We start from the raw sequence: 16945 nt of genomic DNA on the forward strand, positions 1-16945 counted from the left end.
GAGTAGTGAAGTAGGAAGACTTCTTTGCCATACTGTGATGACTAATGAGTAGTTGAGCATTGCACTACTCCAAATCTTGGATTTTGTGCTTTCTCTCAGTAAAGTATTTTCAAGCAGAAATATGCCTGCTCCACTATGTGGACCTCCTGAAACCAAGGCAACATCCAATCTAAAAGATCTTAACTAAACAATAACGCTTCCATCCTGTGACAAAGTCAAAGACTTCCTCTCAGTACTGTGCCCTTTATGCTGAAAGGAGAATGTTTCTCAACACGTTAGATGAAGCCCAGCACAGCAATGTTGTTTGCCCTGACATGAAAGAGGCCTTGTGCAAGTCAGCTTACGATACTTGCCTGCCTCAGACGAGGCACTACTTGAATCTAGTCCTCAAAAGTATACATTGAAGAAAGTGCAGCATTTATAATATTTTGTATTAGTATATAAAACTAAAAGAAAGCTCTTACTTGAGGGAAGACTGCAAAAGAGCACAAAATTAATGGGCAAGCAATAAATTACATAGAAATGATATTGAGCAGGTCCAATGCACTACAAACACTTAAAATGATGATTTATTTTTGTGACAGCTTTTTCTGATACTATCTGCAGCTGCAGTATATCCCAAACAGTTGGGTGGGAAGGAGTAAGATACAAGAAAATAGCATTTAAAAATCTGAAGCATTTAAAAATCTGAAAAGAAGAAAATAATTAACAAAAGGAAAATAATCTGATAAAAGCAATAAGATCCTGACAAAGAAGCAGTAGTTATCTTACCCTCGGGCACCACCAGAGCTGCTTTTACCTCCATAGGAGTTGTTGCAACCATTAGTAATGGCAGATGAGGAAGGGGAGTAAAAGCTTGCTGAGGTCTTATTAGAAATAGTACAGTTTCTGCTGGTTGCTGTGCTTGGTCTGAGAAAGAGAGAATACCATGAATTACACTACTTATTACAGAGAGAGCTGGAATCAACAGTTGAATTTAGTTTAACAGTTACCAAAACATTTGAGGCGTTATTGTTTTTAACTATAGTATGGTTAGTACGATATCTAGAAAACAATTCAGAAAGAAAAGATGTCCAAATTGCTTCCATTTCAAATTGTATTATGTTTTTTTTTTAACAAAAGCCACATTTACAACAACTGAAAACAGCATAACAACCTTAATGCCTTTCAAAAATGAACAAGGTATCTAAAGGTTTAAACACTTCATGGTAAGATTAAAAAAGCCAAAGTTGGAATCTGTTGCAAGTCAGATGGTGGGCAGAGTGACTCACCAAACCTTTGAGAAAGAGAGAGCCCTTTTTATTCTGAGAGCCCAAGAGACCCTTCTCTTACAGGATGTAGGTTAAAGCAGCTGCAAGGACTGGAGAGCTTTGGGCACATTTTGTATTTGGAGGAACAAGAGTATTCCAAATATTGAACTTTCATCAGGAAGAATGATTTAACCATCTAGCATTCCAGGATGAATGGGTACTAACTAGTCACTTCACAGGACGCAAGTGTATATGGACACTAGAACTGTCAAGTCAAGAGGAAATTACTCAGTCAGTCTTAAGAAAACAGGTGTGGTCCTCCTATGCGTGCCTTCCGTAAGGTAACCCTGCTGAGCATTTGCTATATCAAACCCAGCACTGGTGCCAGTGGAGAAATCTCTCTGCACGAAGACCACAGACATGGACAATAAGCCAAGTCCTATTGTGGAAGACAGGAAACAATGGGGGCTCTAAGGATGGATGGCTCTGGCATTAGGCATGGTTCATCTATGGTGGGAAGATGGATGGATTCAATTAATTGTACAGAGGGTGTAAAAGGAGTCACTGGACATCACTGATTCCTATGGAAGGCTATAAGTGGGCAATGGAGTGACCATCAAAGGCTACCAACTCAGGTGGGTGAGTTCAGTCCAGTGCAGGGGATTAAATCACCCAAGAAGAGGCTTCATGTGACCTGCTCATAGTTTAGTCTTTCAGACTGGAATTCTTGACGTAGCCACACACTTATGTGGACCCAGATGGAATATTAGGAGTAACTTACCTTATGTAAGGCTTGCCTGATTTAGTTGCCACCTAACAGATGACTGTGATAAAACCACAGAGGAAGTGTTAGATCCTTCTGACTAGATACTACAAGGGAGAGATGAGGTATACTAGTTCCGCAGCAGTAGAAAATAACAGTTAGCTCACTAGAATGTGAGTGAGCAACTTGTGAATTTCCAACAGGCTGCAGTTGTGTATTGTGATGTTCAAAACTAGGATCTTTTAAATAACCTAGCCAGCTGTGTAGGAGGCTTTCTGTGACCCACTCAACACTGTGGCTCTGTAGTCAATGTTGTAGGTCTCTACAGCACATCTACACAGCAAATCCTCCAAATGCCAAGTGGAGACTACATATACTGTTACATGGCTCTGGCAGATCACAGTGAGGCACTGTAATGAGGGCAGTGGTTTTGCCAGTCATCTGTGGTTTTGCATTGATAAACAGCTGACGTAAGGTCAATCCTTCCTGAAATGACTCGCTGAGTGCCTCTTTCAGAATGAGCAACAGCTCCCTGCTCTCCATTTGAGAGGACAGCCAAGCAGTCCAGAAGAGCCCAGGAGAAAGTAAGATGATTGGTACTGGGGGGCATAGCCACGCTGACGACCGTAATGGCAGTGCGGTGTTGAAGCTCCTGTGGCAGAGTGTCGAAAACCAGGTCGGATAGACATTCATTGTGGACCCACAGAGGGAGGCATTGGGGGATGGGGGGGGGGGGGTTTGTGTGAGTGAGAGAGAGGTGGCGGTTCGGACATCTGACGGTTGTGAGTGAGGCCACAATTGACCATATTTAAGAACGTCATCACAACGCAGCTGCGGAGCAACCGGCTCTGTCCCAGCCAGCATGCCTTAGAGGCCGTGCAGCAAGAGGGGCCACAGGCAAGCCTGAGGCATGTGGCTGCTAGGGCAGCGCAGTGCTGCCGGAACACCTTGAGGCTGTCCCTACCTCCCCCTCTCCCCCCACCCCAGATAGGCACAAGGAAGACAGTAGGCCAGCAGCGGTGAACCTGCTACGTGCGATCCAGCTTGGCTGGGCCTGAAAGCCTAGTGCATGGAGGCTCGGGGCACGAGCGGACAGGACTCTGCTGCTGTCACCCGTGTTGAGGGAGCGAGCAGCCTCAACACGGTGATAGAGATAGCAGGGTCTTTTCCCTCCATATATCACACCACCAGTGCTTTTAACCAACCAGCCCTGCCCTCGTGCTCATTTGGGCCCCTCTGGAACACCATCAGTGCCAACATGCCTGCACCTCCCTGCCATACTGCAGACTGAAAATAATGGTGGCATTGCCTAATTTGGCACACATGTCCATTCTCCCCCCCAGACCCTACCACATACCCTCAAAGGGGGAGGGAGAATAATGGACCGTCAACCCAAGCCTTATATTTTAATAGATCATTGGGGAGCATCTCCCCTCCTCCTCTGGCTCTCCAGGATTCAGTCTTTGCTGACCCTACCCACTGCCTGCAGCTATTGGAGGGAGGAATTGTACCACACAACTCCCCCCCCCCCCCCTTGACAAAATGGGGGAGCCTTTGAACCACCTTCAGACTCATGGGTGAGTAGCCGCGCTTTACAAATACAGATTCATTGGTTGAATGAACCGACAACAAACTCGCCTGGAGGGCGCGGAGGAGCATATTTCTGGACTGGAAGATGGCAGCATCAGAACAGAGAAGCAATTGGAGAAATTGGAAACCAGACTCAAGTGGTCGAAATAAAGAATGAAGACCTGGAGGCCAGGGGTCGGCGTGTCAATTTGCGCATTTCTGGCATTGTGGAGACTGCCAACCCCCATCACATGGACCTGATTGTGGAGGGCCTCATTGCGGAACAGTTGGAGCAACAGAACTTCACTTCCACTTTTGTGGTGGAGAGGTCACACCACACTCTTGGACCGCAACCCGCTCCAGGAGGCCCTGCTTGCCCAATCATCGCAAGGCTACTATATTATAGAGACCATGAGACAGCGCTCAGACTTGCCAGGGAGCAGGGTCCACTCCGCTACCAGGGCATTGTAGTTTTACTGTTCCCAGACTTTACACCAGCAGCCAAGAGGCCAGGCGCAAGTTCGTAGATGCCAAGAACACCCTCCATAAATTAGGTCTCTGCAATGGCATGCTTTAATCTACAAGGCTATGTGTGAATGGCAGACCCTGCTTCTTCAACACTCCTGCGGATGCCCTGGCGTTCTGTAAGCAAAATGCCAAGAACAGCACAATGCCCAGGTGGGTGACTCTTGGCCGCATCCTCCTCCACATTCAGATGCCACCACCAGCACGGACCTCTTCCCCTCCAGACTAACACTGGTACCACCACATCTGTGGATGAACCTTATCCATTCCGGCCATCACTCTCGATATACAGCTGTTAATGCTGCAGTGCTGTCCTACCCCATCTGCTTATTCTTTTAATATGAAGCTTGCCCATTCCCATTCTCTCTTGCTGCTCACAACCTCTCTATGTAGGGGGTTCGCTGCTGCTGGGTTGCCACACTCACATAGTTGATACCAAGTTGCTCACTGTTGGGTTTATGTTGTTGTTTTATTGGGATCTATGGGATCCATCAGGCAGTTTTTTGCCAGGTGTGGGTGGCAGTGGATAGATAGCCACCGTTTAGCATGATTGTTTTGGCTTTTCTAATCCAATTCGTTGCTGGTTATGCTATACATATCATAAATAAACTGCTATGGTCAAAACTCATATACAGATGACAAGCAACACTCACAATAAGAAGCAAGCTACAAACATAGTTTTTTATGTCCTGGAACATACGTGGCCTCAATAATCCCTGTAAAGGTAAACAGGTTCTGCAGTGCCTGACCAGACAGTGTATAGGTGGCCTTTCTGCAAAAGATGCACCTCCCCTCTGGTACCACGCACTCCTTTTCCACCACATGGGGCCACATCATTATTTTGCTAGCTACAGCATATACTCCTGAGGAGTCTGTATTCTAATTCATAAGAATCTCCCGTTCCAGCCAGGCAGCACCCACTCTAATGAGGCAGGTAGATATGTTCTCATAGCGGGGGTGCTTGTGGGACAGAGTACTACTTGCAAATATAGAAGCCCCTAACACTGATGCACTAGAGTTTTTTCAGTCCATACAATCTCACATAAACCGCTTTGATTTCAATCATATCATTCTGGAAAGGCAATTTCAAACTGATACTAGAACCTACACTCAACACTTCAGCTGCAGTACCTACCATTAAATCCTTAAAAGTATTTGCGACACCTGCACCCTACTAGACCCCTGGCACTTACACAAAGCAAACGCCTTAACCTACACCTTTCATTCTGCATCCCATGGCACCTGGACATGTATTGACTACTGGTTGCTCTCCAACACAATTTCTCAGTGGCTTGCCTCCATCACACACCTTCCTCGGATGTCATCTGATCACTCCCGATGCTGCTGACACTTCATATCCCTATGCGGGATGGTCTGGAGAGACCATGGCGCTTCCCAGACATGGCATTGCATGACGCACTCTTCTGCACCGAACTCCGCGATGCAATCACTGAGTATTTCACTTTAAATAGTGGATCTGTTGGTACACAGGCAACCTTGTGGGACACCTTCAAAGCCTACACTAGGGGTTTCTGAATAGCCAAACACTCTTGAGTATTGTGCAACATACAACACAGCTTAGCTCGCATGGAGGCCCAGCTGACGAACCTCAAGAAAACCGCAATGACACAGGGAACTGGCTCCCAACTACATCAGTGTGCAGCCCTTTTGGACACATTCCGCGAACTCAGAGAACGCAACGTAAATTATATGGAGAAATATGCAAAACCCTGCAAATATGGCCGGGGCACACACTGGCTAGACTATTATGCCCCTCATCTGAATATATACTCAAGTTGCACATGGATGACAGTACTTGCGCTGTGGTCATGGCTGAGGTACAGAAGGTTTTTCAGCTACCACATTCATCTCTACTCAGCAGAACCCACCCTACCCCCAGCCACACTGGAACACTACCTTGCTGAACTAGCAATAATCTGGCTGACCACAGCCCAACAACAATACCTTAGTGAACCCTTCACCACAGAGGAGATAGTACAGGCCATCAACGCCCTGGATGGGTCTGAAGCTCCAGGCTTCACTAGTGTGCGCTATAAACCCCATAAACATACACTGGCACTGCACCTCCTTGCCGTGTACACAGAGGCTCTTGACATGGGTAAGCTACGGCTGGCGGTGCGGGAGGCAGTTATCACTCTCCTTCCAAAACCTGGCAAAAACAAGCTCCTATGTGGCTCCTACCGCCCTGTCACTCCTCAACTTTGAGAATAAGATACCTGCTAAGTTACTAGCCACGCACCTCTTCCTCCTAATGGACCAAATCGGGTTTTATCTCCCATTGTTCTACATCTCTAATTCTCCGCACTGTATTCTCTGTATTGAACAGAGTATCCCCAACGACACAGGCAGCAATTGCACTACTAGATGCTTAGAAAGCTTAGGATTCCTTCAACTGGTCCTTCCTCTATGCCGCACTCGTAAGCTCGGGCTCCTGCTAGGACTCTCACCCCATTTCAAGCTATTATCCACGCATCTGACAGCTACCATAGCGCTAAATGGGTCACTATTCCCAATCTTCCCTATTGAGAGAGGTACACAACAGGGGTGTCCGCTGTCAGCCACGCTTTTTACTATAGCAATGGACCATTTAGTGCGTCGCCTGCAAGAGAAACTTCTCCACCAGGGCCTGCAATTCACTAGCGGTCCCCTACTGATGTCAATGTATGCAGATGACATTCTGTTATTCATCTGTCGTCCTAGTGATAACCTTACACCTGTAATTGATAAGATTGTTCGATATGGCAAGTTTTATGGTTGACATATTAACTGGGGAAAGTCAGAACTTTTCCCACTCACAGACGTCACCAGGTCATGTCAGACAGACTTTACCCTAAAGTGGTGTAGTAGCTCTACCAAGTATCTGGGCATTCACATACACCACAACAGGGAGCAAGTCATACGGCTGTATTATGGACCAGCAATCGAGAGGCTGACCACACAGGTGAACCTCTGGATCTGCCTTCCGCTATCAATGGCACGCCGCATCTCCCCGAGTAAATTACTACTCCAATTTTTATATCAGTTTTAAATGTGCCCATTCCGCTCACAAAATCCTGTTTCGACACCCTTTGTGGACAATTACAGAGGTTAGAATGGCAGATAAGCGCCTGTGTATTAGATAGGAGATTCTGGTACTCACGTATGAACGCAGCAGATTTGGGATCCCACATTTTCAATTTTATTATCTTGCTGTACAATGCCACTTTTCCTATCATTGGTACCACCCTGATGAACGCCTGCTCTACATCACCTCAGAGCGTGATCTCACTTCTCTGACCCCACTGCAAGGGATTCTACTGCACGGAATCCCCCTGGATCCCAAAGACAGACATTATCCACCACGAGCTGGGCATGGCAAAAACGTACCTGTCTCCTAAACGGTGAGTCGCTTTAATACCCTGCAATAACGCTGGCCAACAACCCATTCCTTCTCATCACACAGGAGGCACTAGTCTAGCAACGACTCCAAAGCACTCTTCAAGTCCAATTTCCATCATACCCATTGGAATTCACACCATTAACCCCGAGTATCACTGCCGACTCTGGGGCCAGACTTACCGCCAAACTCTTTTGAACATGCATTAACATCTCCCCCGTTTCAGACAGGTAGCTCAGGGCAGCCTGGGAGGAAGACCCTCAACGCCCATTATTGGATAAAATATGATTAGCCTGTTGTGCCTAAACCCAGTTAGTGTCCTTCAACCACCGGCACAAACTCTTACACTTTAAGTTCCGCAGGGCCTACACAACACCAGTTGCATTGGCACGTATTTATTCAGCCCACTCCCCACGTTGCCCCAACTGTCACAAGCATATGGCTGACTTCCTGCACATGACCTGGACATGCAGCTGCATCACCCCCTTCTGGACCAAAGTATTTACCAGTTTTAGCAGATGCTGGGCACTGTGTTCCAACCAGATCCACTACTGGCCCTACTAGGCTATGTGGGGGATGTCCCTAGAGGTGGGAGGAGATTTACTGCCAAAGCTCTGCCCTTTGCTAAAAGGGAAATAGCACTAGGCACCCATCAACAACACAGATGTGGTTTAAGAGCCTCATCAACTGCAACAACATCAGCTAGCTTTACAAATCTCTTAAACAACCTTAGATTAATGAATTTTTAGAGCGCTTGGCTACCCGAAGGCTTCCCAGTGCTAAAAGTAGACCGTCAAACTAGGAGATGCCTATGCTGCAAATAGAAACATCGTCCTTTTCCTACGAAAAGAAGATTCCAGCTGCTCATGACAGAGTAACAGAGAGAGTGAGTTCCAGAGGTAGGCGGCTTTAACAGCAAAGGAACTGCCTCCCCATATTGCTTTCTTAAAACCGAGGGGTGTTCACCAGCAAGGCAGTGGAAGATCTGAGTGCCCTCTGAGGGGTATAAAGTGTTATAAATTGCCAGAGGAACAACGGCCCTTTATTATGGAGGGCTTTATGTGCCATGCAAATAGCCTTAAAATGAATATGTTGTTCTATGGGAGGCCAGTGCTGGTTTAGCAGAGAGATGTCTGGGAGTGTTCATAAGCAGACGTGCGGCGGCATTTTGCACAACCTGCAATCTCTTTTTTACGTAGCCAGGAGAACCAAGTAAAAGAGAGTTCCCATAGTCTAGACGAGACAATATGAGGGCCTGAATGATAAGTCTTTTAGCCAAGAATGGAAGAACTTAAAAAATCTTTCTGATGGTTCTTAGAAGGCCAAAGTAAGTTGCGGCCAACTTTTTAGAGTGGCAGTCCATCGTGAGACGACAGTCTAGACAGAAGCCTAAACTTTTTATGTTTTCATTAGGCGGAGGAAGGTCTTTAAGACCTTCCAATACCAGGGCTGAAGACTTAAGGAGAGGGCAGTTCCCTACTAATATTACATCCGATTTATCATCAAGTTCAAGTTTAGAATTGGCCATCCATTTAGCTACATTTGCGAGACAGAAGGATAGACTGGTTTGTTCTGCATTGCCAGTAATGGAGAGAGAAACTACCAACTGAGTATCGTCAGCGTATGATACCAGAGAGAGACCATATGGTTCCACAATCTTAGCTAAGGGGGACTTATAGATGTTAAAAAGATTGGGGCTCATCAAGGAGCCCTGAGAAACCTCACAAGTGTTGGAGAAGAAGGAATGATCAAGAACTTGGAAGGTTCTGTCCCTCAGAAAGGAGGAAAACCACTTGAAGGTGGTGCCTTCAATTCCTATTGATAGTAGTCTTTGGAGTAATATACTGTAGTCCACAGTATCAAATGCGGCACTGAGGTCCAATAAAATGATGGCTGCGTATCCACCTGAATCCAGTCGTTGACGAGTATCTTCCATGACGGCCAACAGAGCCGATTCTGTGCTGTGTTGTGGTCTAAAGCCCATTTGCAAAGAGTTTATGACCTTCATTAAGGCCAAAGGATATTCGGTAACCACTGAGGGATTACCTTTTTACTCTAGGCGATGCACCCCAAGTAATATAACACTCACAGAGCCACTCGGAGTGATCTTCACACATACTGTCGCTTATATCATGCCTACAAATGACCTGTAGGACTACCATAAAAGTGTTTACTTTTATAATTAGTACTCGAACATGTGAAGCTACGCTTGTCTTGATCCATACTTTTGTATGTCAATAATGGTCTTTATTGCACTGTGTACTCCCCTTTCGAAGGGCTGTGAAGTCCTGCTTGAACTCCCGTATGGTATGAACAATTATTAAATGCAGCTCTTAAAAAAAAAAAAAGATTTTTCTAAGATGATAGGTATTGAAACATAAAAAAAAATGTGGACATGGCCAACCATCCATCGAGTAAAAAGGAAGCAGTTTGTTCTTTGTGTGGTGGGCTTTATTTGGCACTTCTTGGGACTTCGTAGCAGAGTGAAAATCGAAACACTATTGAAAACAAAGAAAAACAAATCAAAACTCTAGGACATTTAACTTTAACTCCTGAGGTAAAGCTTTTGCTTGTGCAACATTATCTACTGTAATTCAGCATTTTAACAACTCCAAATTGACCTGACAATCCCTGAACCTTTGCCATGGACTACAATGGACCACTAATGGTAAATGTTAATCTGAAGTCTAGTGCTTAATGCACAGCACCTATAAATATATTTCGGAGGTCAGATTAGTGGTCAACAAGGTGCTGCACTAAGGGAGGAGGGGGGAAGAAAGGAGGGTCAGAGTTGATAGTTAATACCCCAAATATAATTAACTGAGGGGTCATTTCTACCACGAGACCCAAAGAGTTAGAAACTATCTTACCCACCGCTGAACAAAATCCCTGTAGTTTCGAACACAAGGCAAACATATGGACATCATCTGCCTCTAAACTGCCACACCGCTTACACTCTGAGGTTGTGATACTTCTCTTTATCTTTGCCAGTCTCTCAGGGGTCCCATACACCCTATGAAGGTTCTCCTTAATGCGGCTGATTTAACCACAGAGTACAGTGTGGCTAAAGATACTTGCCATAATGTTTCCAACTCCTCCTCTGATATATATCCACTCCATTTCCTATATAGTGGTTGAGCTACAGTCTCGACTCTTGATAAAAGATATTGGTACCATCAAGAGACTTCTTTCTTTAGGTCAGCTGTTGCCAGTATATACTGCTCCACCTGAGTTGGTTCCAGGTCGAGACCTCCCTGACTTTCAAACCACACATTAACCTGGAAAACCTTGAATCTGGACATAGTACCTTGCGTCTTGTGATTCCAAAACTCCCAACTCAAATCTGTCCCATCCCCAATTAGCTGCCTCCATCTGGTAACTCCACTGTTTTAAAGGGCATAGCCAAACTGTCTAGCAGACACTACTGGGTCCCTGGTAAATCCCAAATAGGAGCTGATTTACTATAACAACCGATACCGAGAAACTATCTTATTTCATACCAACTAGTGGTGGCTGCTCGTAGACATTTCAGCCTAACTTTCAACATTTCGGGGCCCCAAACTTGTACGAGTAACCATTTACGGGATAACCTGTCAGCATTGCCCTGAACATACATCCCATTATTGAGCCATCTGGGGACAACAATAACATCCTATTATTCTTCGGTTGGTATGACCAACAGTACAGCTGCAGATAAGGAAGGGCCAAGCCACACATACCACCCTTCCACCTCAATTTCTTCCAGGAGAAGCGAACACCTTTGCTGGCCCAGATAAATGATGTGATCTTTGCCTGTAAGTTTGAAATACCTTTTTTTGTCAAAATGTAAATGGATGTTGTCAAATAAATAAAAAAAAGTAATCTTCGGTAAAATGGACATCTTAATCAAATTAACATGTCTATAAAATGTGAGCGGCAGATTTCCCCACTTTCTCAAGAGTCCCAACCTCCACAGCCACCTTATCTAGGTTCTTGAAAGCTAACTCACCCAGATCTTGTGTTATCCTTATACCCAGATACCTCATCTCAGGAACCTTTCTAAGATCTTCATAACTTTGATTACAGGTCATTGTCTCAGTTTTCCCTTCATTTACTTCATAACCTGCCAATTTTGAGAAGGTCATTACTTCTTTTAGAAGATTTGGGATCGCCGACATAACATCAGATGTATAAACCATCAAATCATCTGCATACAACACAATTTTCCTATAAAAATCACCTACCACAAAAAGTCTAATATAGTTATTTGACCTCAAACTTTCAGCGAAGGGTTCAATATATAAATCGAAAAGGAGCAGGGAAAGGCGGCACCCTTGCCTAGTGCCTCTTCCTATCTCCACTTTCAGTGACAAAGCACCATTGACCAAGATTTTCACAGATGGTGCACTATATATCTTTATTAAAACATTAATTAGAGCCTCACTTATTCCGAAGTGGGCTAGGGCACCCATAACATATTTCCAATTCACAGGGTCAAATGCTTTAGGTGCATCCACTGTTACGACTGCCAGAGGGATATCTAAAGTTGTGGCCAGGCCAATTGAGCCTAGTAGGGTATGATTGAGATCTCTCATATTCCTAACCAGCAGGAATCGATGCTGATCCTGATCTATCAGTAGTCCAGCCACTTTATTCATACGCTCTGCGAAAATACTGGTAAAAACCTTATAATCACTATTGAACAGAGATATCGGTCTGTAGGATTGGCATTCTAAAGGGTTCTTACCAGGTTTCAACAATAATGTAATTACTGCATCACTCCAAGAATTTGGGATAGGAAAACCCTCCAACGGTATAACATTAAACAACTGCACCCAAACTGGAATAATGACTTCTTCCAATGCCGCATAAAGCTCCCTGCGCATCCCATCAGGACCCGCCACTTTCCCTTTCTTCGCTCTTTACAGCCGTTAAAATCTCAGAACCTGATATTGCCTGGCCCAAACGTTGTGCTTTCTTGCTTGATAATCTTAGAAGATGCTTCTGTCCAAGCCACGCATTTATAACCCCAACATCTGGGTCTAGATCTTCCTTATATAGCTCCTGGAAGAAGGATTAAATGCGGCGATTATCCCAAAATTATCCTCGACCACCGCACCTACACCCTCATCCGTGACCTTCTTGATGTTATTCTGATGCAGCTCCAATCTACTCTTCCAAGCTAACAACTTTCCACAACTTTCGCCGTGAATAATGTTACACGCTCTACAAGCTTCCCACTTCTGATCCACTTTTACCTCCTGCATAGCTCGGAATCTTGTCTGCAAATCTCCTAAATGCTCTAGCGCTGCCTCCCTACTAGCCTCACTAACTGTGCCTGCTTTTAACACCTCTTCTGCCCTCACAATTTCCCTCTCCAGTTCAACTTGTTGAAAAATCTCATGCCTCACCCAGTGAACCGCTAAACTAGTTATCGTCCCCCTTAATCACGCCGTATATGTGCTTCATACCACATAAATTTGGGCTGATGCCATATTGTATAAAAAAAATATATATTTTAAGAAAAAAACTCCTTCGACTGCTGTGATACCTTATGAACTAGTTGAGGCTGTGCCAACATCCTTCTATCAATTGTCCACCTCCTTTCCTCCCATCCCTCCTCCTGCTGGATTTTTAACAGTAAGGCTGTGTGATCTGATAAATGGATGGGCATGTGATCTAAATCAGCGACTCTCCATTTTTATCTCAACAAGGAAATAATCTAACCTAGAATAGTGACCTAGAATGCTGCCTGTTCTTTTTACTGTAGAAAGTGTGCTCCCTACTTTCCCCTCTCAATTTCTGCAATACATCAAATAAATAAAAAAATTCCATCAGGTCTGGCAGATAAGCGCTCATGTGTGGAGAATTAATTTGTATTCTCTCCGAGGACCTATCTAAGGTATTATCCAATAAAACATTTAGGTCCCCCCAACCCCATTGAATAATTGGGGCTTTAAACTCTAGAAGGCTATCAAATAGTTTGGACAACGGAGTAATATCATCCACATTTGGCCATAATAACTAACTAATGAATAGACATCATAAGCCTTTTTCTCCACCCTCCCTCATCCATCTTACACCGAACTAAGATTACCCCTGCATTTGATTTAATGACCAAAGCTACCCCTTTCGAACAACACGACTTATCCGTATCAATTATAGCTTGCACCCATCCTTACTTTGAAAAAAGGTCTTCTCCTTCCTGCTTCAGGAGAGGAGTCTCCTGAAGCATCAACATCTGGGCTCGACTATCTTAAGTATTGCAGAATCATTCGGCGTCTTAACAACCCGAAGTCCGTTGACATTCTAACAAAGGATCGCCCACAGTTTCATCATGCTTCTCTAGGCCAAACCCATTTGGACCAAACTGATTTCAACTGAACCCTACTCCCAAAAAACCCAATATATACTTCAAACAATCTGTTGGTTTTCCTATTAATTATCTGCAAAATCACCTGACTTAAATAGAGGACACCCAATTTTTGTTTTCTTTTTCTCCCACTGATCCCCACCACAAGTGCCCTCCCCTCTGAATCCTCCCATCTCTTGCTGGGCATATCCTGGTGCCTGTTCCACCCAACCCCGCTGAGAAACCGACATCACATCTCGTTTTTACATTTGACTACTGACAGGCTACCCCTTCTTTGCTAACTGGGTGATAAAAATATCCAAGTCTGCAGGCTCCAAGAAATTATGCATTTTATTTCTCCACATAACTTTCATTATAGCGGGAAACCTCAGTTGTGCTGTGGCGCCCAGCTTCCTCAACTCCTTCAGCCTCTTCCCCAATTCCCACTGTCTGTCCACAGTTTCCTTGGAGATGTCAGATTGAATCCTAAAGGATGCCCCTAACGCTTGTAAGGTGCCAGATTTTAAAGCCAAGCCCAGTAACTTTACTTTCACAGAGTAAGAGAGAAAATTTACTAAAATCTTCCGAGGATTCTTCCTCCCTGGATGTTGTTTAAACGGGTCTCTGAGCACTCGCTGGATTTCTACTTCCAGATTGTCCATTCAATTATCAAGAGGAAAATAATTTTTCAGCAAGCTAATCAAAAATGTTTTAATATCTGAGCCTTCCAGATCCTCTTTCACCTCTAGGATCCTGACATTATTTCATCTTGCACTATATTCAATTATTTCGCTTTCTTAAGGCGCGATACCTCTTGCGAATTTTCCTGCACCACTGATTGGAGTGTCTGAAACCCCACCTCTCGGTCCAATGTACACTAGGTAAAGTTCACAATTTTAGCTTCTAAATTGGAGCAGGTACATTGAATTCCATTCTGATTAGCCTCAGAAATTTCTAAGTGATCCTTAATTTCTTGAGACAATTGCGACAGTCACCTGAACCAAATCCCAGCCCCTTGACCACTGGTCAATACTCTTGAATCATTCAGCTCTCCGGGCTTCTGAGGCTCAAGTTGTTTTCCACTCCCCCCTCCACACACCTCCCCATCAGATGTGTTTAAGGGAACCACCACTGGGTCCACCTTACCATTATGAAGCATTAATGTTAACAGGGGGGTGGAACCACAGTCGACTGCCTCAGTCAGGACTACACTCTCTGAGGCCATTCCTCCAACTTCACTGCTACGCTCAATTGAACAGGACTCTTACCTTTTACCCTCAAAAGGAAAATTACTCATATCAGACAGAGTTTTAAAGTAAGATTTTAAGGAAGGCGTGATTCTCTTGGAATTCTTAGTTAGCAAATTCTTACCCTGAATCAGAGATTTCTCCACAGCCACTCTTGTTAAAGGAGTTTTCAACAAATTGAAACTTTTGGGATACGGGGCTTTTATTTAGTGTGTTCTTCAGACGGGGTTTTACAGTCTTTACCGAAGCTCTTGCTTTCATGTGGTCTGCGCCAGCTAACTGATCTTCGTCACCCTCTTGCACACTAGAACGGCACAGAGACCCCAACAAGTGACTCTCCACGCAGCACCGCTGCATCCGCCTCTTACTTTGCGTCCTACAATCAACCCTAGGCCACGCCCCGCTGCCCTGCTCACCACCTAAGCCCTGGGCTGGGCGCTCCATCAATTGATGAAGCGAGTTGCTTCCTTCGCCTGCCCTGCTCTGCTGTTTCCAACTTTCTGCTCCTCTACCGACAGATGTAACTCTGGTGCAAACAGGAAGCATCAGCTTGTGCTGACTCTGCCCCCTCTGGCTTCGGCAAGGTCTCCAGTGAGCCGCGCGCTTACTTCAAAGAGTGCCGGCCGCAGAGCTCCAGGAAAACACGCCCGGGGCCGTAACACAATTGGTACGATCGAACATCCGTAAATACGGTAAAAAAAAAAGGGTGGGGGAAGAGGCCGGCCCTACCCTGACGTTACCGCACCGTTAGCCTTCTAATGGCATCGGGCTTCCTCCGAGATGCAGTTCGCAAATGGGTGGGTGTTCCGACCAGGTTCTAACCGGCCGCCATATTCCCCCGCACTGTTCTTCCTCCCTCCCTCCTCCTCCCATAATCTTAACCTTTATCAAAGAGGGCTGGTGTTTATTCTAAATATTACTTGTGAGAAGGGAGGCGTGTAGAAGTTGGGCTCAAATTATCCCCCCTAATTGGAAGGAATGGAGAAGTTCTGTTCTTTTCTTTAAAGAAGTAGATAAAAGAGAACCGAGGAGGTTTGGAAATCGGATATGGGATCTTTTAAAGATCTGAGATATTTAATGTTCAGTGTCCAATGATTATTTGCCCTGACCTGGATAGGTTGGGAGCTTGTTTCATCCTGAGACCTAGATGTTATTGGCTTCCTGTGCCCTTAAGGCTGGTGCACCTGAACGGAGCTTAATGGAGACAATGTATGAGGACACACAATAAAAAAAACAAGGTGCTCCACACTTATGGTTTTCACCCTGTATCCTAGTTTACAATTATTATTGCACTGTGTGTATTATTTAAGAGCTAACCATTAGTTTACTAACAACTTTTATCTGCTGCACTGTATTTTGGGCGTCCAACCCACGCCAATTATTTGAGTAAACCTTGGCTGCTTGACCACATAATCCTATGAGAGGCAAGTGCTAACGGAAAAGTACTTCGTCCTCAAATTGAAGCGCAATCCTGTTTAGGCCCCAGGACAACATTGGTAAACGGATATCAAATATTGCAAAAGATGCCCAGCAACCTCCCACTGTCCAGGGGTCGAAGAAAGGGCCTTATTTGTACCAATTTTATATTTTTTGTCATATCCTTTTTATATCGGCTAACTGACTTATAAATTACTTCCAGGGACCGGCTTGCCAGCTCCTATGGCACTGTATTTCACGGATGTAAATTAGATAGTGGTTTTGGCGGTCAAACATTGCAAATCTTTAACAGAAACAGTCAACGTGCCGGTGCTTAAAATCATTTGGTGCTGGTGGTTAGCCAGCTTCCAACTGCCCCCAGTTTGTCATATAAATAAACTTCAACCCAGCAGAAAATAATACATTTTCACAGTGCCTGCAAGTACA

The 16945-nt window shown here is 44.8% G+C and overlaps 1 protein-coding gene across 1 annotated transcript in view; it reads right to left on the reverse strand.

The window, feature by feature from the left end:
• Window positions 1-16945, reverse strand: part of USP4 (ubiquitin specific peptidase 4) — a 789752-nt gene that overhangs the window by 524372 nt on the left and 248435 nt on the right. The window contains exon 7 of the mRNA XM_069206879.1: window positions 772-909. Within this exon, the coding sequence (XP_069062980.1) occupies window positions 772-909 (138 nt within the window). The remainder of the gene's footprint in view (window positions 1-771; window positions 910-16945) is intronic.

The sequence above is a fragment of the Pleurodeles waltl genome, chromosome 9 (genome assembly GCF_031143425.1).
Source record: "Pleurodeles waltl isolate 20211129_DDA chromosome 9, aPleWal1.hap1.20221129, whole genome shotgun sequence".
Lineage (NCBI taxonomy): Eukaryota > Metazoa > Chordata > Amphibia > Caudata > Salamandridae > Pleurodeles > Pleurodeles waltl.